This window comes from Ailuropoda melanoleuca, chromosome 7 (assembly GCF_002007445.2).
Source record: "Ailuropoda melanoleuca isolate Jingjing chromosome 7, ASM200744v2, whole genome shotgun sequence".
NCBI classification, from domain to species: domain Eukaryota; kingdom Metazoa; phylum Chordata; class Mammalia; order Carnivora; family Ursidae; genus Ailuropoda; species Ailuropoda melanoleuca.
Window position 1 is genome coordinate 89,918,222 of NC_048224.1, and position 21,091 is coordinate 89,939,312.

Sequence of the window (21,091 nt, forward strand, 5' to 3'; positions counted from 1 at the left end):
AAAAAAAAAAAAAAAAAGAAACCACGTTTCCAAACCACGAGGGGAAGGCAATGTTCAGTAGGAGATGAAGCTGATATTGAAAGGAGCAAAAATAGAACTGGATGGAAAGAATCTTGATGATATTAATCCCCACATTCATTTATTCCTGTGGCCAGCTTCATTCCCAGGGTGGTGGCAGTAGCCTTTCCATTCCTATCCTTGGGTTCTATGAGATCACCTCATATTCTTAGTTTGAGTTCTCTTGTAGGTAATTTTTTTATTTTTACTCATCTAGATCGTAAGCACAGACTACCCTGTAATATATTATTTTATGTTTTTATTATGTTTCCTAAAGTCCTTGTGCAGATTCCTTAACATTAGCCTATGTCCTGCCCTGTATTCCTCTTGCACTAGAAATTTCCCCTTGCCCTTTATACTTGTACTTTGTTTCTGTGCCTTTCTTCATCCTGATTCTTTTGACTGAAATGCTCTGCTTCTCTGTATTTGGAGAAATAACTGTTCTTTTTTTTTTTTTTTTTTTTTTAAGATTTTATTTATTTATTTGACAGAGAGAGACAGCCCAGCGAGAGAGGGAACACAAGCAGGGGGAGTGGGAGAGGAAGAAGCAGGCTCCCAGCAGAGGAGCCTGATGCTGCGCTGGATCCCAGAACGCTGGGATCACATGCTGAGCTGAAGGCAGATGCTTAACGACTGAGCCATCCAGGCGCCCCGGGAGAAATAACTGTTCTGTTTTTAAGATCTAATGCAAACTTGTTCTTCCTTCCTAAACTCTTCCCTGATGCTACCATTCTTCTTAAAATTAACCTTACAGCCCTCACTTGCGTCTTTTTAAATTTCTTGCACTGATTGTGGTGCCTAGCTCTCTTTTTAGATTATGAGCTTCCGAAGATTAGGAACCCCAAGTCCTTCAACTTTGGTCTTTGTATCTCTGGCACTCTGATTAATCCAATCAAACTCTAAATGTGATGTGATTATCAGTTAAGAGTGCCAATCCTTTTAACATAATTTCCAAATGACGAAATTACCTTGGCAATACCATGATAATTTGAGCTCTGGGCATGCTGATTTTATAAGCAATTCTCCATACTATGTTCAAAGTGGTATAAATTTTAATTTTAAAACTTCATCGTAGGGCTTTTGCTTTACTTTTAAAGTTTAATTGAGGCTTAAATATATGCTGGTGTTTTGTGGAATACAAAGATAGTAAGACATCTTTTCCCCTACGGTTTAACTTGAAAGATGAATGTATATACTTAACCTAAAATTCAACTTTAAGGGAGCGCCTGGGTGGCTCAGTCGGTTAAGTGTCTACCTTCGGCTCAAATCTTGATCCCAGGATCCTGGGATGGCGCCCTGCATCAGGCTTCATGCTGAGCACAGAGTCTGCTGGAGACTCTTTCTCCCTCTCGCTCTGCCCCTCCTCCCTGCTCTCTCTCTTTTTTTCTCTCTAAAATAAATAAAACCTTAAAAAAAAAAAAAAAGATCAGCTCATGCCTAAATGTTCTGTGTTCCAGATGCTGGCATAGAAATATTTCCATTAATCCAATGTCTAGATTTTTAACATTTCTAAAATATGAGACTGTGCTAATTCACTGTTCCCAACAACTCTGTTACACAGAATTTCTGTAACACAGGAGAGGTACTAAAAGTTACTATTTCAGTGCCTTGTAGAGGTGAACTGTAGGGAAAGCTACAGGGAAGTTTGACAACACTTTTCACCCAATAGACTTATTTTGGGGTAAACATAAAGAGCATTTATTTTTCTGAACTTTTTATTTAGAAATTTGCAAGTATATATGTTTGAAGACTGGTTCAGTACACACCCTATCCCTACATGCAGCAGTTGTTAACATTTCCCTTCTCTTTCTCTTCTATCTCCTGTGTTGTCAGTGAAACATTTGAAAGCAAGGTGCAGACCTCAAAACACTTGTCCGCTAAATATTTTGGCATAAATCTTTTTTTGGTCACACAGGTCTTCTAGATTTTAAAACCGCCATATTTCCAATTTAAAAAGAAAGAGAACTAGTATAAGCCACTTACAGATTAAATAAAATATAAATTTGAAGGTTGGCATCAGAAGTGTGAGAGGGGGGCGCCTGGGTGGTGCAGTCGTTAAGCGTCTGCCTTCGGCTCAGGGCGTGATCCTGGCGTTATGGGATCGAGCCCCACATCAGGCTCCTCCGCTATGAGCCTGCTTCTTCCTCTCCCACTCCCCCTGCTTGTGTTCCCTCTCTCGCTGGCTGTCTCAATCTCTGTCAAATAAATAAAATCTTTAAAAAAAAAAAAAAAGTGTGAGCGGGAGTGGTCCCAGGAGGTCCCAAGAATTTGGCGAACAAAGATTGGCAGGGAGCATGCATGCAGGTTAAAGTGGCAGCAAAGGTGCCTGGGGTGTTGGTTGAGGCATTTCAGTCTTTTTTGCCCCTGGGATATAATGTGTTATGAATACCAAGGGTGGAATTTTCAGGACAAGAGTAAAAAACTGTATCTTTTCTAGGGAACAAAAGAAGGGATTCAGCAAACATATCCTCCCAAAGATGGTTTGCGATCCTAGAGCCCTATTGTCAGGAACATCAAGCAAAGGAATTTTAAAGAGAAATTCAGATCTCCTTTGTTTTGTTGTCTCCAGAGTTGTTGGGAAGCTCCAACTCCCAGAAGATCGCTTTTAAACAAAATGCTAATGTAAACAATTAAGAGTAGAAGTCCATTTACTCTTTTGGATTCACTTTTTATAAGAAGCCACTATAACTGGGGATCCTCCAAAGTTAGCAAAGTTGTTCACTGTATTATGGAACCACTTTCGTAATCATTCTTGCAATTAACTAATGACTGTACAGAAACAAAGTAAATATACGTTTAAATTCTTTGCTTTGTTTCTCCTTTATTTCTAGTAACCAGGTTTTTATAATAACTCTTTTACTAGGAATTTTTATGTGGGGAGAAGTGTCTGGATCAGCTAATTCAGACACTGCTTCATTCAGCAGATGAAGAAGCCATTACTGAATTTTTGGATGAAAACCTTAAATCAGCAAAATAAACGCGGATTTATTATTTATTATTATATAAATGAAATGGACCTATATCAAGAAGCAGCTGTTCATAAAGTGCAGCTAAAATTACACAGTATGTACAAATATATTTTTTAATGAATAAGTCACATCTCTTGACCTAAGAGCTTATAAAGTACAGTCCAGCTCTTCAAGCAGAAAACAAGCATGCATTGTTGAAAAGAGAAATAAAGTATTGAGAATTGATTAGGTGATACAGGTTTATAAACTTTGTAAACCCCCATTTCAAGAAAAAGTATTGTTAATCATGTTCAAATTAGGCTTTAAACTGCTACTTTTAAACAAAAAAATAAGTAAAAATTAAGGGGAATAGGAGTCAATAACAGTGAGCATGTATCTCCAGGATACAGGTCGTAGCGCTCTTTGAGAGTGGAACGAATTCTATACTGTATAAACCACAAGCCAATATATAAAGTGAACTGTCTGCTTGGCTTTTATTTCTTGTTTGGCTTAACTAATGAGCATCAACAGATGTAGTATAATGTGACTAATTCTCTATGCCTGGTTTTGTGCGGTGATGTACACAGAACCCAGTCCTTATCTTACAGAGTTTCCGGTTGGGTGATAGAGCCAAAACAGAAACCACCAACTCAAATACCAAGTGACATGGTGTATTTAGTACTTGTTCTCAGGAAGTTTCTTGAGTGAAAAAGCAAGGGGTTATTATTTTAGACATCACTCAGAAGGAAATTATGTGCCTAGGAAAGATGAGCTAAAATAGAGTTTTAAGACCGATGGAATTAGGAGGTAAACATAGAAGTGAAAATTTCCCCCCAATTTTTCATTTTGAAAATTTTCAAGCACATGGAGAAAGTTCTTTAAATAAGTTTTAAGAAATAGTGCAATGAACTACTAGGTATTTACCCAAAGGATACAAAAATACAGATTCGAAAGGGTACGTGCACTCCCATGTTTATAGCAACATTATCAACAATAGCCAAACTATGGAGAGAGCTCAAAGAATAGATAAAGAAGATGTGGTAATATATACAGTGGGCCATCAAAAAGAATGACATCCTGCCATTTGCAAGGACGTTGATGGAGCTAGAGAGTATTATGCTAAGCGAAATCAGTCAGAGAAAGACAAAATACCACATGATCTCACTCATATGTGGAATTTAAGAAATTAAGAAAACAGATGAACATATGGGTGGGGGGGGAGAGAGAGGGAAACAAACCATAAGAGACTCTTAACAATAGAGAACATTCTGAGGGTTGATGGAGGGTGGTGGGTGAGGGATGGGCTAGATGGGGGATGGGCGTTAAGGAGGGCATTTGTTATGATGAGCGTGGGTGTTGTGTGTAAGTGATGAATCACTGAATTCTACTCCAGAAACCAATTTTGCATTGTATGTTAACTAACTAGGATTTAAATAAAAATCTGAAAAGAAAAAAAAAAGGGAAATCGAGCCAAACCAAAAAAAAGAAAGAAAAAGAAAAAATAAGAAAGCAAAGCAAGCAAGAAAGAGTGCAATGGACAGTATATACCTTGGAGTTCTACTATTACCATTTTGCTACAGTTGTTTTTGCTGTCTCTGAATACATACCCATACGTGTTGGTGGTTGTTGGACCATTTAAAAGTTGGTTGCAGACCTTGTAACACCACATCAAAGTATCTCAGCATGTCCTAAGAATAAAGACGTTCTCCTACAAAATCGTAACTCCATTATTACACTTAACTGTATAATAACAATAATTATTATATAATATGATCTAATATCTATCACATATTAAAATTTCTTCAGTTATCCCCAGAATGTCTTTTTACCTGTTTTTGTTTGCTAATTTTGTGTAATCCAGGATCCAACCAAGATTCACACGTTGTATTTGGTTGTGTGTTGTTAGTGTTTGGATTAATCCCCCAGCCTTTTTTTCCATATGATGTTGACCTTTTGAAGAGTCCCACAAGGTGGTTTTATAGAACGATCTACATCCACATTTGTCTGGCTGCTTCGTCAAGGTATTGGTAACTTTTATTCAGCCGTTGATGTACTATAAAGTAATACTAAATCTAAAAATTAATTAAATTCAGTTAACATATTTGGCAAGACTACTTCCTAGGTGATGTGAAATTCATAGTGTATTGTATCAAGAAGTTCCACTATTAGTGGTGCAGAGTTTGGAAACTGTCAAATCACTCCAATATAATGGTACATGTTCTTTGTAATAATTAGTATGTAATCTATGGGGTAATATTTTGGCATTATGTAAACATTAGATGCTTCTCAGATGACACCAGTGATCCCATTTTTGGCATTCATGCACCTGTGTAATCTGCTTCCCTTGAGCAGGAGCTGGATTTGTTGACTATCTTCTAACAAATAGGATGAGATAGAAGGGGTAGGATTGTCGCTTCCAATATTAGGTTATAAAAAGACTTGTCTCTGGCTCTGCCTCTCTTTTCTGGCCACTCACACTGTTGCTGGGTGGACTGGGGAGACCCCCAGGCCCCGAGGCCTCCACCCAGCCTGTCTCCAAGTTGTCACCAGAGGCTCTTGGCCTTGTCACAAGAAAGAATTCAAGGACAGACCAGACACGACGGTTGAGCAGTGCAAGTAGGAGAGTTTATTAAAGTGAGAGTACACTCTCAAGATGTGAAAACAGGGGAGCTCAAAGGAAGCTGGTGGAATATTTATTACTTGGGGAGGGGATTTTGGGGTGAGCAGGTTTTCGTGCCTTTTCTCCCTTACTTGGTCAGGATTTCTGGCCTTTGTCTTGGGCCTGCCTGGTTTGATCCAGCTTCTTGTCGCTTTGTTTTTAGAGTGCTGCCAGGTTTCTAATTCTCCCCCCATATCCCCATAGCTAGCCCTAACTCCCACTTGGCTGGCCTGCAGGCGTCCTGTAAAAACCTAACTTAACTTCCTACTCTAACAACACTGGTGGAAGTAAGATGATGTGAGCACCTCTGTGGAACTTGTACCGACAGTTCTCAAGGAACTGAAACCGGCCAGCTAGGACATGTATGAACTTGGAAGCAGATCATTCAGCCCTAGTGGTGTCTTGAAATGATAGTGGTCCTGGTCAACAGCTTAACTTTAATTTCACAAGAGAACCCTTGAGCCAGAGGCACACCACTAAGCTGGTCTAGGATACCTGACTCTAAGAAATTGGGTAAATTAATGTTTTTTGCTGCAAATCTGGGGGTAATTGTTTACACCAAATTGTATGTAATGAATTTACCCAATGGCCTTTCATCTCATTGATTTAACATCGGTTAATGATTCTTGCTTTGCCCAAATCAACTGTTCCACTGCTAGTTAAAAAATGGTGATGTTCTTGTTCTTTCTACGTTAATGGCTGGCATTCTTTAAAGAAAGCTTTCCTTTATTTTTTCTCTCACTTTCTGTAAGTTGAGAGGTAATTTAATCCTATTTGGATCAATATCATTACTATTTCCCCAGGGGTAAGCATTGCCCTCTAAAATAATTGATGTCTCTGGAGAATCTGATTTAATTTAAAATAACATTCAATTAAGTAGGGAGTTTCAGGGTAAACATTAGAAATTGATTTTTATTGTCAGGTAGTTTACGTAACAGAAACATCCTGGGGCGCCTGGCTGGCTCGGTCAGAAGAACATAAGACTCTTGATCTAGGGGTCATGAGTTTGAGCCCCACACTGGGCATAGACATTACTTAAAAACAATAAACTTAAAAAAATTTTTTTAAAGAAACATTTATCCAAGGAAATGTAAATTAAAACACTGCATGAATCAAGGCAAAATGAAGATAGTCTAATTTGCTATATGATGTCAAATGTGAGATCACATGTCATTTTTAAATTTTTTTTCAGAAAAAAAAATCACTAAACACATAAACCTCAGAACATAATGTCTCCAAAGAATTCATAATTTAAGAAAGTGAAAAAATTGTCAGGGGGAAAGCAAGAAAAAGGGGCATTGATTTGTTCTATTCATTCATTTGATGGTCAGTATTAACATTCTATACCTGGCAAGGAAGGGCAGGCTCTAAGAGGGAATGAGGACAAAAGGAAAAGTGCTTCTTCGGCCTAAGGGAGGCTCTGCCTTCCTGGAAGGAAGTCCAGAGCTTCCTACCACCACCAAGGTCTTTGCCCTTCCTTTGTTCTCCATCTCTGGCTTTTCCTTAAAGCACACACTTTATTTGGAGGAAAAAAATCAAAACAAAAGTTGGAACTGTGAACCTATAAAAATCTTGGGTAATGTTTTTTTCAAACTTCTGTATATGCACAAATCACTTGGGGATCTCGCCATAATGCAGATTTTAATTCAGAAGGTCTGGGGCCTGTTGTTCTGCATCTCCACAATTCATTTCATTTCTGCAAGCTCCCAGGTGATGGTGGGTACTTCTGACTCACAAACTGCACTCGGAGTAGCAAAGATCTAGGATATCTATTATTCAATGAGTACTTTCAGGTGTTATACATATTATTTTTGTATAGTGAGTTTCATTGTACAAATTAAACTTGTAATCCTACTTCATGCAGATAGACCAATTTATCTCCCAAACTATGAAGGTAAAGTTGACATCTTTTAACTGTTGGTAGAAGAATGTTAGGAAACAACTTATAAGCCAGTGATAAATTAGGGTGCTTGTAAAAAATTTGAAAAGCCAAAGTTTATTGCCTCATATGCACAGCACCTTTAGAATACCAAAGAATAACAAACTTTATTTAGAAAATAAACTTAGAGATACTTTTAATTGACTTTAAAATTTAGTCAAGGGATCTAAGATCAACAAACTACTACAGTCAAGAAACTAAAAGAAACTATATTCAAAAGCATCTTACTCTTGTGTTTGGGTCAACAGTGATTAGGAGGATTTGGAGGGGGGTGCTTCTGGGATGCTGGTAATGTCTTATTTCTTAACCTGAGCAGTGTTACATAGGTATATTCATTTTGTGATAATTCATTGCATTCATGGGGTGCCTGAGTGGCTCAGTCAGTTGAGCCTCTGCCTTCAGCTCATGTCACGATCCTGGGGTCCTGGGATCAAGTGCCACACCAGGCTCCCAGCTCAGCTAAGTAAATAAACTCTTTTTTAAAAAAATTTATTGCATTTACAATTTTGTTCTCTTTTCTGTACGTGTGATGTACTTCAAAATTTTTAAATAATAAATTTAAAATTGTTTCAGTTTAAAATAGATTTGAAACAAGTTAGTTGCTACCAAATAATGTGAAACACAAGTCATGTCCAAGGCTGCTCACTCACTAGGCCCTCTCCAATCGAACAAGAGTGGACCCATCAAAAGCTCTTATAGTAGCCAATGACTAATGGCAGTGCAAGTTATTTTGGATATAGAAATAAAAGAGTGAACAGTTTGTAGACTATTTAAAAATGAGAATGAAGGGGCGCCTGGGTGGCTCAGTCGTTAAGCGTCTGCCTTTGGCCCAGGGTGGGATCCCGGGGTCCTGGGATAGAGCCCCACATCGGGCTCCCTGCTCAGCTGGGAGCCTGCTTCTTCCTCTCCCACTGCCCCTGGTTGTGTTTCCTGTCTCACTGGCTGTCTCTCTGTCAAATAAAAAAATAAAATCTTAAAAAAAAAAAAAAAGAGTGAAGAAAAATACAGATGGGGCCCAGAATGACAAACTAGTGGCCCTGGAGTGCACACAGGACCTGAATTAGAGGTTGTGGAGAGAAAGGGGCTATACTTTCATGGGGTCGGAGGAGGCAGCAGTGGAGACTTACTTATAAATGACGCAAAGCCTAAATTCTGGGGAGGTGAGTGCTGTGTTTGGGTGGGCTTTATGAAACAAAATGTGTAAAGTTTGCCATAAAGAACAAACAAGTGAAATACTATATACAGTACAGTGGTTAGGATGAAGGGGTTCCAGAACGCAGAGTACTCAGATGCATGGAAACCAGTCTGCAGAAACAGAACTTCAAGAAGTCAGACACACACACACATGATGTCAATCAGGAGCAACATTCAGAGGAGAAGATGAGAGGGATTGCCCCAGGAAAGAGGATGTCTGATCTGTAAGAGGAATGTTGAAGTCATCCAGAAATGGAAATGGTGGCAGTACCAGTGAGAAAAAGGGCCAGAGTAGATCCTGCTACTGGAAACATGAACAGAGTTGAAGTTAAAGATTGGTAAAGAACTAAAACCATGGATTGTTGGGGCATCTGGGTGGCTCAGTAGGTTAAGCAACTGCCTTCTGCTAGGGTTGTCATCTCAGGGGCCTGGGACTGAGTCCCACGTTGGGCTCCCTGCTTGAAGGCAAGTCTGCTTCTTCCTCTCCCTTTGTGATCTCTCTTGCTCTCACTCTCTCAAATAAATAAGAAATCTTTACTAAAAAATAAAAATAAAAACAAATTTTTTAATTAAAAAAAAAAAGACCAACCATGGATTGTTAATGACTGAGGCGTAATTACCAGGCAAAAATACCTTCCTGTCAAGAAGAATATGGATTCCATTGTTAAGGATTATGCAAATTATAAGAAATCTTGAGGAAACACAAAAATAAGGACTAGGCTGTTAATGAAGTTGTGGCAGGAATTTAAAAAGTTGGAATGTGGGGCGACTGGGTGGCACAGCGGTTAAGCGTCTGCCTTCGGCTCAGGGCGTGATCCCGGCGTTCTGGGATCGAGCCCCACGTGGCTCCTATGCTATGAGCCTGTTGTGGCAGGAATTTAAAAAGTTGGAATGTGGGGCGACTGGGTGGCACAGCNGGGGCGCCTGGGTGGCACAGCGGTTAAGCGTCTGCCTTCGGCTCAGGGCGTGATCCCGGCGTTATGGGATCGAGCCCCACATCAGGCTCCTCCGCTATGAGCCTGCTTCTTCCTCTCCCTCTCCCCCTTCTTGTGTTCCCTCTCTCGCTGGCTGTCTCTATCTCTGTCGAATAAATAAATAAAATCTTTAAAAAAAAATGAAATAAAAAGTTGGAATGTAATGTTGGGCTCTCAGCTACTCTACAAATTTGAAAGACCCCAGTATATGAATTCCTCAAAGATTGCCCTGAGTCACCTTTGTCACACATATATGGAGTGCCACATTGAGAACTGGAACATTGTTGACTGATACGCCTCTAGATGAAGAGATTCTTAATGACTGAATGATCTTCACAATTTCCTGGCAAAGAATTCTGCAACTTTATTTAGTGCCAGCAATTATAAAGTGGCTCCTAAGAGAATGTATAATTTATAGTAAATTAAATGCACAGATCTTAATAGACAGTTGAGTTTGGCAATTGCATATGCCCATATAACCACCAACCCAAGCAAGAAGAGGACATTTGCATCACCCCTGAAACCTCCCTTGAGTTCCTTTCCAGTTGATCCAGCTATCTGCCAAAACCCCTTCCCCAACAGTGGCAGCCTCTAATATGATTTTTTTCTTCTGATATGATTTATATTCATCATAACTTACTTTCACTATTCTGGAACTTTGCATACACTGTGCACTCTTGTATATCTGGCTTCTTCAGATCAACATAAAAGTTTTGAAACCCCACATTGGCATATATCAAAGGTTGTATCTTTTTATTTCTGAGTAGTATTACACTGTATGAATATACCACAATTAATTTTTTTCATTCTCCTATAGATGCACATGTGGATTGTTTCCAGTTTTTGGCTATTACGGATAAGATACTATGAACATTCTCACACAAGTCTTGTGGACATATGTTTTAATTTCTCTTGGGCAAATAAATGCTTAGAGAAATTGCTGAGTGTTTAACATCCGAAGAAACTACCAGTTTTCTAAAATGAGTATACCAAACTATATTCCTATTATTAGTATATGAAGGTTCCAATATCATCACCAACATTTAGCATTTTTGACCTTATTAAGTTTAGCCATTCTCGTAGGTATGCACTGTTTTCTCATGAATTTAATTTGCATTAATCTGAGGATGAATGACATTGGGCAGCTTTCTCATGTTTTTAATGACTATTATTTAAAAAAAAGTATTACAAATACTTTTTAAAGTTTTATTTATTTAAGTAATCTTTTCACCCAGTGTGGGGCTTGAACTCACAATTCCAAGATTAAGAGTCACATGCCCTACAAATATTAATTAATTAATTAATTGCAGGCTATGGCTTGTCTTTTTATTTTTTTCACTGCCTTTTGATAGGCAAAAGCTTGTAATTTTGTTGAAATTCATTTTATCATTTTTTAATGATTAGTGTTTTTTGTGTCCTAAAATGTCTGCCAACCTCCGAGTCAGAGATAGCCTTCTATATTTTCTTTTAGAAGTGTTATAGTTTTCACTTCTCTGTTTAATGTTAAGATCCATTTAGAATTATGCGTGTGTGGTATAAGCTAAAGGTCAAAGTTTTTTTTTTTTTCCTTTTTTTACATTGTGAACTGGTTGGTCAACACCATTTGTTGAACAGACTTTCCTCTTCCCACTTAATTGCAGTGATACCAATGCTGGGTTTCTAAAATGTTAAATTCAATTCCTCAGTTGCACTAGCCACATTTGAAGTACTCAGGAGCTACCTGTGGCTTCCAGCTACCTTATCAGCACAGAGAGAAAAGTTTGCAGCATCACAAAGTTCTGTGGCAGCACTGCTCTAGACCTTAGGGCACAGTGCCTGCTAAATACTTTGGATTGTGTAAAAAGTAATCTAAACCAACTAACAGAGGGCAGATATAAGGAAGTTAAAAATCAATTACTGAACTGATATGTATTACCTAAGGTAGTAAAATTCAGAGAAGGTAAAATTGGTGGTTACTAGGGGTTGGGGGAAACAGGAGAGTTACTGTAAATGGGTACAAAGCTTCAGTTCTGCAAGATGAAAAGAGCTCTGGAGATGGGTGGTGGTGATGGTTGCAAAACAACGTGAATGTAGTTAATGCCAGAAATGTACTCTCAAACAATTGTTTAAAATGGTAACTACTATATATTTTACCCATATAAAAAAATTGTAATTGCTTTTCCCCCAGCTGTTTTAGCGTAGGTGAGAAAGCAAACAGTGTTACTAATGACCTCATTCTCTCAAGTATATCTAAGGGATACCCAACAGCCCTAACAGAGGAGATACTGGAGCCCAGAGCCCTACTTAATGTCTCTATCCCGGAATATTTCCAGTAGAAGTTCTTCAGCTAATAGGACAAGAGAGCAAAACAATTTGAGTTATTCTCCTGCCATGTGTTATTCACCCATCAATGTAATACTGAAGATTTCATTAAGTTATGGTAACGCATGATAAGCTAGTGGCAAGAGCAGCCTGCTTTTTTAAGTAAAAGTTCGGTTTAAAAAAAAAAAACAAAACCCAATCTCTAAGCACTTGATTTTGACGATTTAACTAAGAATATTGACCAGTACATATATAAACCCTTTTGTAAAGGATAGATTGAACTATATTAATTCAAAATATTAGGGCATGCTTGAACACGGAGTTTTGAGGATCTTGTGCTTTTGTACAAGGTCTGTGTGTTTACATATTTTAAAACTCCCTTTTAAACTCGATAAAGACAACTCTATAGCCTTCGATTGATTTTTGGAAAGGAAGTCAAATGAGCAGTATTAGACGACTCGAAAACACTCATATTGAGAGCTTATGAAAATAATCTTGCTCTGCTGGAGGAAGTATTGATTTGGTGAGATGTCAAGACCCACCTGTGTAATACCCCTGATATCGTTTAGTATTGAAAATATTGTAATAACCTTCAGAACCCTTCAAAAGAAGCAACATTAAAAACTGGAAGTCTTCTTGCAGAAATTGCTCATGGTCTCACATGTTGTGGGTACTTTTTTTTTTTAAATAAATTTTAAAAAAAAAGCTAACCAAGATTGAATCTTTATATTCTAGGCACGGTGTAAGCATGTAATTATTCTAATCAACAAATACTTACTGAAGTGCCCTATGTCTTCTGCGACTTATTCCATTCTCACACAATCCCGTGAAAATATTATCCCCACTTCTTCACAAAGACGGAAAAGTCTGAGAGAAGTCACACAATTAACGAATACTAAGACGGCGATTTTACTCTGGAACTTCAAAGCCAATCCTCCAAACCAACAAATCCAGGAGAATTAACGCTTTCAAATTCTGTTAGCTAAAACAGTCCGCCCAGGAAACCTCGCGATATTACTCAAACTACTACTCCCAACATGCATAGCGGCTTCTGTCCATCTGCTTATCCCCTTGAGTCTGGAGGGCCCCGGCATGCCTCGAGGCGCGAAAGGCAGCCTGGGAGTCGTAGTTCTCTTGGACGCGTACCGGTCTTGCCAGCGCGGCAGTGGCGGCTCTCTCGGTTCCGTCCAGCGGGCCCTGTAAACGAGCTGAGGCGAGAAAGGGCGCGGAACTGGAAGAGGGTGAGTCAGACACTGTCTACGCGATAAAGGGAGGCGGCACCGCGGTGCAGGGCTGAGTTGAGTAAGTGCGGCCCCTGCAGTCTATTCAGGGACGCCGCGATCTAGCGCCAGCGAGAAGAGGGCGAGGAGGAGTCAGAGCCCGGTCCTTGCAGCCGTTCTCGCCCTCGTACCCCGCCGCCATCTCCACTATGCAGTCCCGGGAAGAAGCTCCGCGCTCTCGCCGCCTGGCCAGTCCCCGCGGCGGGAGGCGACCCAAGAGAATTTCCAAACCTTCTGTTTCGGCTTTTTTCACGGGCCCGGAGGAGCTGAAGGACACGGCTCATTCTGCAGCCCTCCTGGCACAGTTGAAGTCCTTCTACGACGCGCGGCTGTTATGTGACGTGACCATCGAGGTGGTGACGCCTGGCAGCGGGCCAGGCACTGGCCGCCTTTTTTCCTGCAACCGTAACGTGCTGGCTGCCGCGTGTCCCTACTTCAAGAGCATGTTCACCGGTGGCATGTACGAGAGCCAGCAGGCGAGTGTGACCATGCACGATGTGGATGCCGAGTCGTTCGAAGTGCTAGTCGACTACTGCTACACTGGTCGAGTGTCGCTAAGTGAGGCCAACGTGCAACGTCTTTATGCGGCGTCTGACATGTTACAGCTCGAGTACGTGCGAGAAGCCTGTGCCTCCTTCCTGGCCCGCCGCCTTGACCTGGCCAACTGCACCGCCATCCTTAAGTTTGCCGACGCCTTTGACCATCACAAGCTGCGATCGCAGGCCCAGTCCTTTATAGCCCACAATTTCAAGCAGCTCAGCCGAATGGGTTCAGTAAGGGAGGAGAGTCTGGCAGATTTGAGCTTGGCTCAGCTGCTGGCTGTCCTGCGTCTGGATAGTCTAGACATCGAGAGTGAGCGGACCGTGTGTCATGTGGCAGTGCAGTGGTTGGAGGCAGCTTCCAAGGAGCGGGGTCCCAGCGCTGCTGAAGTCTTCAAGTGTGTCCGCTGGACGCACTTCAGAGATGAAGATCAGGATTACCTGGAAGGGCTGTTGACCAAGCCCATTGTGAAGAAGTACTGTCTGGACCTTATTGAAGGGGCCCTGCAGATGCGCTATGGTGACAAGTTGTACAAGTCTCTGGTACCAAAGCCAGATAGCAGCAACAGCTCTGTTGTACCCACAGCAGAAAATCCACCGCAGAGACTGGGTATGTGTGCCAAGGAGATGGTGATCTTCTTTGGACATCCCAGAGATCCCTTTCTCTGCTATGACCCATACTCAGGGGACATTTACACAATGCCATCCCCTTTAACCAGCTTGGCTCACACTAAGACTATCACCTCCTCAGCTGTCTGTGTCTCTCCAGACCATGACATCTACCTGGCCGCTCAGCCTAGGAAGGACCTCTGGGTGTATAAGCCAGCCCAGAATAGCTGGCAGCAGCTTGCCGACCGCCTGTTGTGTCGGGAGGGCATGGATGTGGCCTACCTCAATGGCTACATCTACATCTTGGGTGGGAGAGACCCGATTACTGGAGTTAAACTGAAGGAAGTGGAATGCTATAGTGTTCAAAGGAATCAGTGGGCATTGGTGGCTCCCGTACCCCATTCCTTCTACTCCTTTGAACTAATAGTGGTTCAGAACTATCTCTATGCTGTGAACAGTAAGCGCATGCTCTATTATGATCCTAGTCACAATACGTGGCTGAACTGTGCTTCTCTTAAACGTAGTGACTTTCAAGAAGCCTGTGTCTTCAATGATGAGATCTATTGTATCTGTGACATCCCCGTCATGAAGGTCTATAACCCAGCCAGGGGAGAATGGAGGCGGATTAGTAATATTCCCTTGGACTCAGAGACCCACAACTACCAGATTGTCAATCATGGCCAAAAGTTGCTCCTCATCACTTCTACCACCCCTCAATGGAAAAAAAACCGGGTGACTGTTTATGAATACGATCCTAGGGAAGATCGGTGGATTAATATAGGTACCATGTTAGGTCTTTTGCAGTTCGACTCTGGCTTTATTTGCCTCTGTGCTCGTGTTTATCCTTCCTGCCTCGAACCTGGACAGAGTTTCATCACTGAGGAAGATGATGCACGGAGTGAGTCTAGTACTGAATGGGACTTAGATGGATTCAGTGAACTGGACTCAGAGTCAGGAAGTTCAAGTTCTTTTTCTGATGATGAAGTCTGGGTGCAGGTGGCACCTCAGCGAAATGCACAGGATCAGCAGGGTTCTTTGTAAATATTTTGAAGCACTAAAATGTTTCTACTGCTATGGAATGTATCTTTAAAAGATTTCCTTTTCCTGAAAAAAGAAAAATGTTGATTAGGACTGCAGATTTGGTTTAGAAAGGGTAATGTTTGAATTACTAATGTAATGTTACAAAATTTAAACAGTCCATGAAATCAACCTATATAATAATTTACTGTGCTAAAGTCGAGATTAAAATATGCAAAAATGAACCATATAATTGATTAGAATGCTTGGTGGTTTTTTTCATTGTTCAAGTATTTGTTGTACCAGTGGATTGTTTTGGTTAGTTACCCTCTTTATATTTTGATTACCTACTTTATTCTTCTGTTAACTTTTTAATTCTATTTAGTGCCACAAAGAGTTTAACTTTTCAATTTTTATAGTAGAAAATTGGACTAGAAATTGTTGGTAGGGTTTTGAAGGTTTATATTTTCCTTCAGAATACTCAAAGTAGTAGATTTCCCAAATTTTGAACTAGCCAGTTTTTAGTATTATAAGTTACTATAGTTTGTTAAATTTGGTTTGGTTTTCTCCCCTTCTGCAAAGAAAAAAATTTGGATACATATATATGATATAAAATGGGATTTCATTTTGATAATGTGCAGAATCGTCTTAAGAGCTCACTGAAAGTAAAAAAAAAAAAAAAATCAGGATTCTGCTGCTTCAAAAGAAATTTCCAAGATTAATTTTGGAACATAACGTGTAGCTGCTAAATGTGACCATTTTTCTATTTTAAAAATCATCCATTCTAGTAGTGTCACCGATTAAACACCCTTCTAAACCAAAAAAAAAAAAAAAAAAAGTAACTTCTTTGTAAGACCATATATTTCATCTATACCTTATACATGCTTCACTGAATCAAAGGAAAAATCCTTTTTTTCACTGCATATGATTGAGTAATGTAATTATCTATCGGTCATGCCTAGTCTTAAAAAGTTTATATGCTTTCCTAAAATATTTGGGCTGTATAGTTTTGGTGTTCATCTTAGAGGATTCTTCAGCAGGAAGTGGTTTATTTTTTACTGTTTTTGTGAGGTAATGCTGGTTTTGAAAATAAATTTAAGCTTAAAGGGGTATTTATTGAGATCAGTAGTTACTGCGTCTATCAACTATCAAATCAAATGCCAGCAGAGAACTTTAAAACTTCAAGTTGTGTATGGAACTGTTTTGTGTAGCATTGAAATGTTCTGTCAAGTTTTGTAAGTCACTGTCTATGATTATCACCTCAGAGTTATTTTTGTTTTTGTTTTCTGTTTTTAATAATAATTTTTTTTTATTATATTGNTATTATGTTAGTCACCATACAGTACATCCCTGGTTTTTGATGTAAAGTTCGATGATTCATTAGTTGCGTATAACACCCAGTGCACCATGCAATACGTGCCCTCCTTACTACCCATCACCAGCCTATCCCATTCCCCCACCCCGTCCCCTCTGAAGCCCTCAAGTTTGTTTCTCATAGTCCATAGTCTCTCATGCTTCATTCCCCCTTCTGGTTACCCCCCCTTTCTTTATCCCTTTCTTCTACCGATTTTCCTAGTTCTTATGTTCCATAGATGAGAGAAACCATCAGAGTAATTTTTGTATTAAAAATTGACAGAGAACCTAAGTGGATGATGGCATTTGGGGCCAATAGTGAAAGTATGTTTCCTCTAAAATATTTCCCTAGCAATGGTATGCATGGTTATTTTATTAGGATATTTGTATCTGTTCTGTATTTCTCTGTGAACCATGCTCCAGTCTTTGTTTTTTGTCTTTTTTGTTTGTTTTTGTGTCACCATAAAGTAAGGGAAAGTCCAGAACTAGAAACTAAATCACACAAAATTGATATTGTTAAATACAGAGAAATGGAGGTGCTTACCTTTTAAGGGTCTGTTAATACATACGATTGTCACAATACATATCCATGATAAATGGCGTACATATACAGATGCTTATAGTCTATACGTTTTTCTATACCAGCTTAGAATCCTCTTTTTGCATCTTTGTTCAAAATGTTAATTCCTCTTATATGTTTACTCTCTAGTGACCGAATGCTAACACTTCTTACACCACATCAGAGCACCGAGGAGTGTGCCCCAGAATAGGGAACTGAATTTTGAATGAAAAAAAGAGGGAGAGACAAAAGGATTTAAAAAAAAAAAAAAGCACACAAATGTTTTCTTAGCCATTTTGATTTGGCATCTGAAGAGTCCATAAGACATTCCTGTTTAACATTATTTCTAATGAAATAAGATTCTTGCTCTAGCAATGTGTTCTTAAGAACGTGTTCCCTCAAAACAGTAAATACTCTTTAGTGGCCTAAGGCTAACTTTTTTTCCTTTTGATATCAAGGATATTAAAAGCGCTGGTCTCAACTTAGAAAGCGATTTCTTAGTAGTGTTATTTTTTGGCCACCTTTTCTTCGCCAGTAACTTCTTGTCGATAGCTTTTTGTTTTGTAAGATTGAAATAGGACAGTGCTGATCTCAACCAAATTACCCATCTGCAGAATTAAAGTATTTAACTGATTGATAAAAGATGAATTCTGCAATTTGTCGTTTCCATCCTTTAGCTAAGTATAAGCTAACTAACAGTAATGTCGTGGTTTAAAAAGAAGTTTTTTGGGGAAGACTTTGGTTTCATGATATATTTGTGAATTAGGGGATAGATGTTAACCATTATTTTATAGATAAGTGATTTGTATATGGTTAGTTACAAATAAAAATGGCACTGGAACCCAGGCCTTCTGACCTCTTAATTGGCATTTCTGCTAAATGTATAAAACCCTTGCTTGTGCAGTGAGTGACACAACCAGCAATGTTGAAATCCTTTCTTGACAGGAAAGCAGCTTTGTCTCAGTTTTACAATTAATTGACACGCCTTTTAGCAAATACTCAATATAATATTGTTTGCGAGGCTATCTTTGTGTAGGATTTAGAAGGATCTTAATTGTTTTTTTGTATCTTTGTGCCTGTAGTCTGAAAAGCTCAGAGAACCCAAATTATTTTAAATACTTATACAATTCAAATGATAAGTGTTATTGGCATTTTCAGAAGGATGAAAGACTAATTTCGCAAATAACTTGCTTAATTTGGGTTTAGAATTAAATTTATAGTTCTCTTCTTCTGTAGTTGCAATGTTTTTTCTGTTTTGTACCTGGATCTTACTGAGAATCTGATGAAAGCTTTTGACTCATTCCCCAGAAAAATGTATATGTTCATGTTTTTATAATTTCAAGGATGTTATGACACTTCTGAAGTTCTTCCACACACCCAGGATAAGAATACTTATGACAGAGTCCCAAGAACATTCTACAAAAAGGAATTCACCTTTTTTCACAAGGCATATTGCTCAAATGTTTATAAGAGGGAGAAGAGTGTTATTATGTCATTCCTAAAAGAGAGCTAAATGAATAATATACATTTACCATCTGAAAGGGATGTGAATATGAAGGGGTACCTCAGAACTGAGACAAAGTTGACATTTTTGCAGTTCAAATTTCTCCTTGATGATTAACACAAGAATAGTTATGTAACTAAATGTGATTTAAAGAAATGAATAAAAAAAATTTATCAAATGAGCTAATCTATTTGAAAGCTTTGTAACTTGAAGAGTTATGCATATGTGTAATGGATATGATTACTGTCTAGGAAGACTGTATAATGAGAACGCAAAACAAAATACAGGCTCCAGATGTTTCAAACTGTCAACATCACAGCTGTTTGTTAGACATACACTGAAGTGGCAAGAGTTCTTTATCCCATAATGACCAGGTTAACACGTGGTTGGAAAAGGGCATTTAACCATAAGGAATCTATTTACAATATAATCAATTTGCTGCTCACTGCTCATTAAACTAGGAACCGGTGCTTTGCCTGACGTCATTTTTGCAAATTGGGCTGACATAAGGAAAATATATAAAACATGACAAATGAGTCGTAAACTAAAATTATTTAATTGAATTTGTTTTAATGTTCATAAGTTGGAAACATGAAAAGTTTGCAGCTCTCTATCAGTCCACTAAATTTTAAAAGAAAGTTTTTCTTTGAAATCCTAAAGTGTGGTAACCAGAATGTGGACATCTCTAATGTGCTTACATTTGAACTGTTGGAATCATTTTAAGTTGTGTGCTTCTTAGGTGTTTTACTTTGCCTCTGTCCTCGCATTGGATCTCACCCACATCTTAACTTGAACACCTTTTCATCATTACAATTAACTTTAAGAGAATATTCATTATAGCAAATATGATAAAGCAGGAAAGTTTTAAGCAAAATTGTTCCTAGAAAATGTGACTAGTGAGCCTAAGAGAATTGATAAGCTATATTTAGAACCATCAAGATGGTTAAATATATACAAACCAGTTTTTTGGGTTTTTTTATTTTTGTTTGTTTAGTGAAGAAGAAAAAAGTGTTTACAGAAATTGCCAAGTCTTAGAGTACCAGATAGGCAATAGGTTTCGTGCCCTTTCTCTGACTCTGAGCCATTCTGTTGCCCATTATCTATTCCATCAGCTGCAGTTCCTTGCTTCTTTAACCTTATGGAATAACCATGGTCTAAGACACAGGGAGGGTAAGGGACAGACATTGTTGCATACCATTTCCCCCATTTTGAGACATATTTTCTCAGTAACCATTCCTACTCTGGACAGTCACCTCTCCAATGGGATCAACCTTTTAGAGTCTCACCTCCAAAGCTTGAAACCACCATAATGGTGGGGGAGAAAACTATTCCTTAATTCTGGGGTAACTAGCAAATAGCAATGGCTCTCACTTCAAGGCACAGTCTGGTCAGAGTCTCCATGTCCTTATGGCTTTCTTTGTGTAGAGAAGATACCAGGGGTGATGTTTTCCTCTCATCTTATGCATTAGTTATGATCTGTGTGTGATTGTATGTATGTGGAGACCCTATAGTTGTTTTAATAAGATAGAAGATTCTCAGATAAATCCACCATCTGTTATGTCTCCCCTCATCTAGAAAGTCACCTGAGAACAGGCTTTCTGCTATCCCTATAGTGTTCTGGTCCACATGGTCCAAGCTGGTTCACACTCATGTCCATGAGGGAGAACTATATAAGGAAGGAAGGGGAAGAAACTATAAGGAAGAGGGGAAGAAAAGGACACAAGTGTGTACATCACTTCCAGTCACATGATACTGGCCAGGTCTTAACCATATAGCCACACCTAACTGCAAGAATGCCTGGGAAAGGTAGTCTTTATTCTGGGTCAACATGTATTGAGTTAAACTTTACAGGTTCCTTCTTGTAAAATGCCGAGGGAAGATATTGTATAAATGGCATTCTCTGCTATACCATTAGTCAGGCTAGATTTTATGACATGGCAGCCAAAATGATTACCAGGACACCCAAGACCCACATCCTACCAGGCTGGAAACCCCAGTGGAAATAGGCAATATTTTCTGATATCTCTGGCAGATAATTCCTGGAGGACCTAGGAATAGGAATTATAGTTCCTATAGAGACGGAGTTCCAATGATGGGAATGTTCAAGTGACAGCATGTATGTTGTTTTGATTGGATCCAGCATAGGAGGGGAGGTTTG

The 21,091-nt window shown here is 39.2% G+C and overlaps 2 protein-coding genes across 15 annotated transcripts in view; both read left to right on the plus strand.

The window, feature by feature from the left end:
- Window positions 1–3,956, plus strand: part of MTRF1 (mitochondrial translation release factor 1) — a 69,876-nt gene extending 65,920 nt beyond the window's left edge. For all 14 annotated transcript variants that reach the window (XM_034665252.1, XM_034665253.1, XM_034665251.1 and 11 more), the window contains one exon: window positions 2,921–3,956. In XM_034665252.1, coding sequence (XP_034521143.1) covers window positions 2,921–3,034 — 114 coding nt within the window. In that variant the 3' untranslated portion in view covers window positions 3,035–3,956. The remainder of the gene's footprint in view (window positions 1–2,920) is intronic.
- Window positions 3,957–13,132: 9,176 nt separating this feature from the next.
- KBTBD7 (kelch repeat and BTB domain containing 7) lies at window positions 13,133–16,629 on the plus strand. Its single transcript, XM_034665250.1, has one exon. The coding sequence runs from the start codon at window positions 13,502–13,504 to the stop codon at window positions 15,539–15,541; it is 2,040 nt and encodes a 679-aa protein (XP_034521141.1). The 5' UTR covers window positions 13,133–13,501; the 3' UTR covers window positions 15,542–16,629.
- The last annotated feature ends 4,462 nt before the right edge of the window (window positions 16,630–21,091 follow it).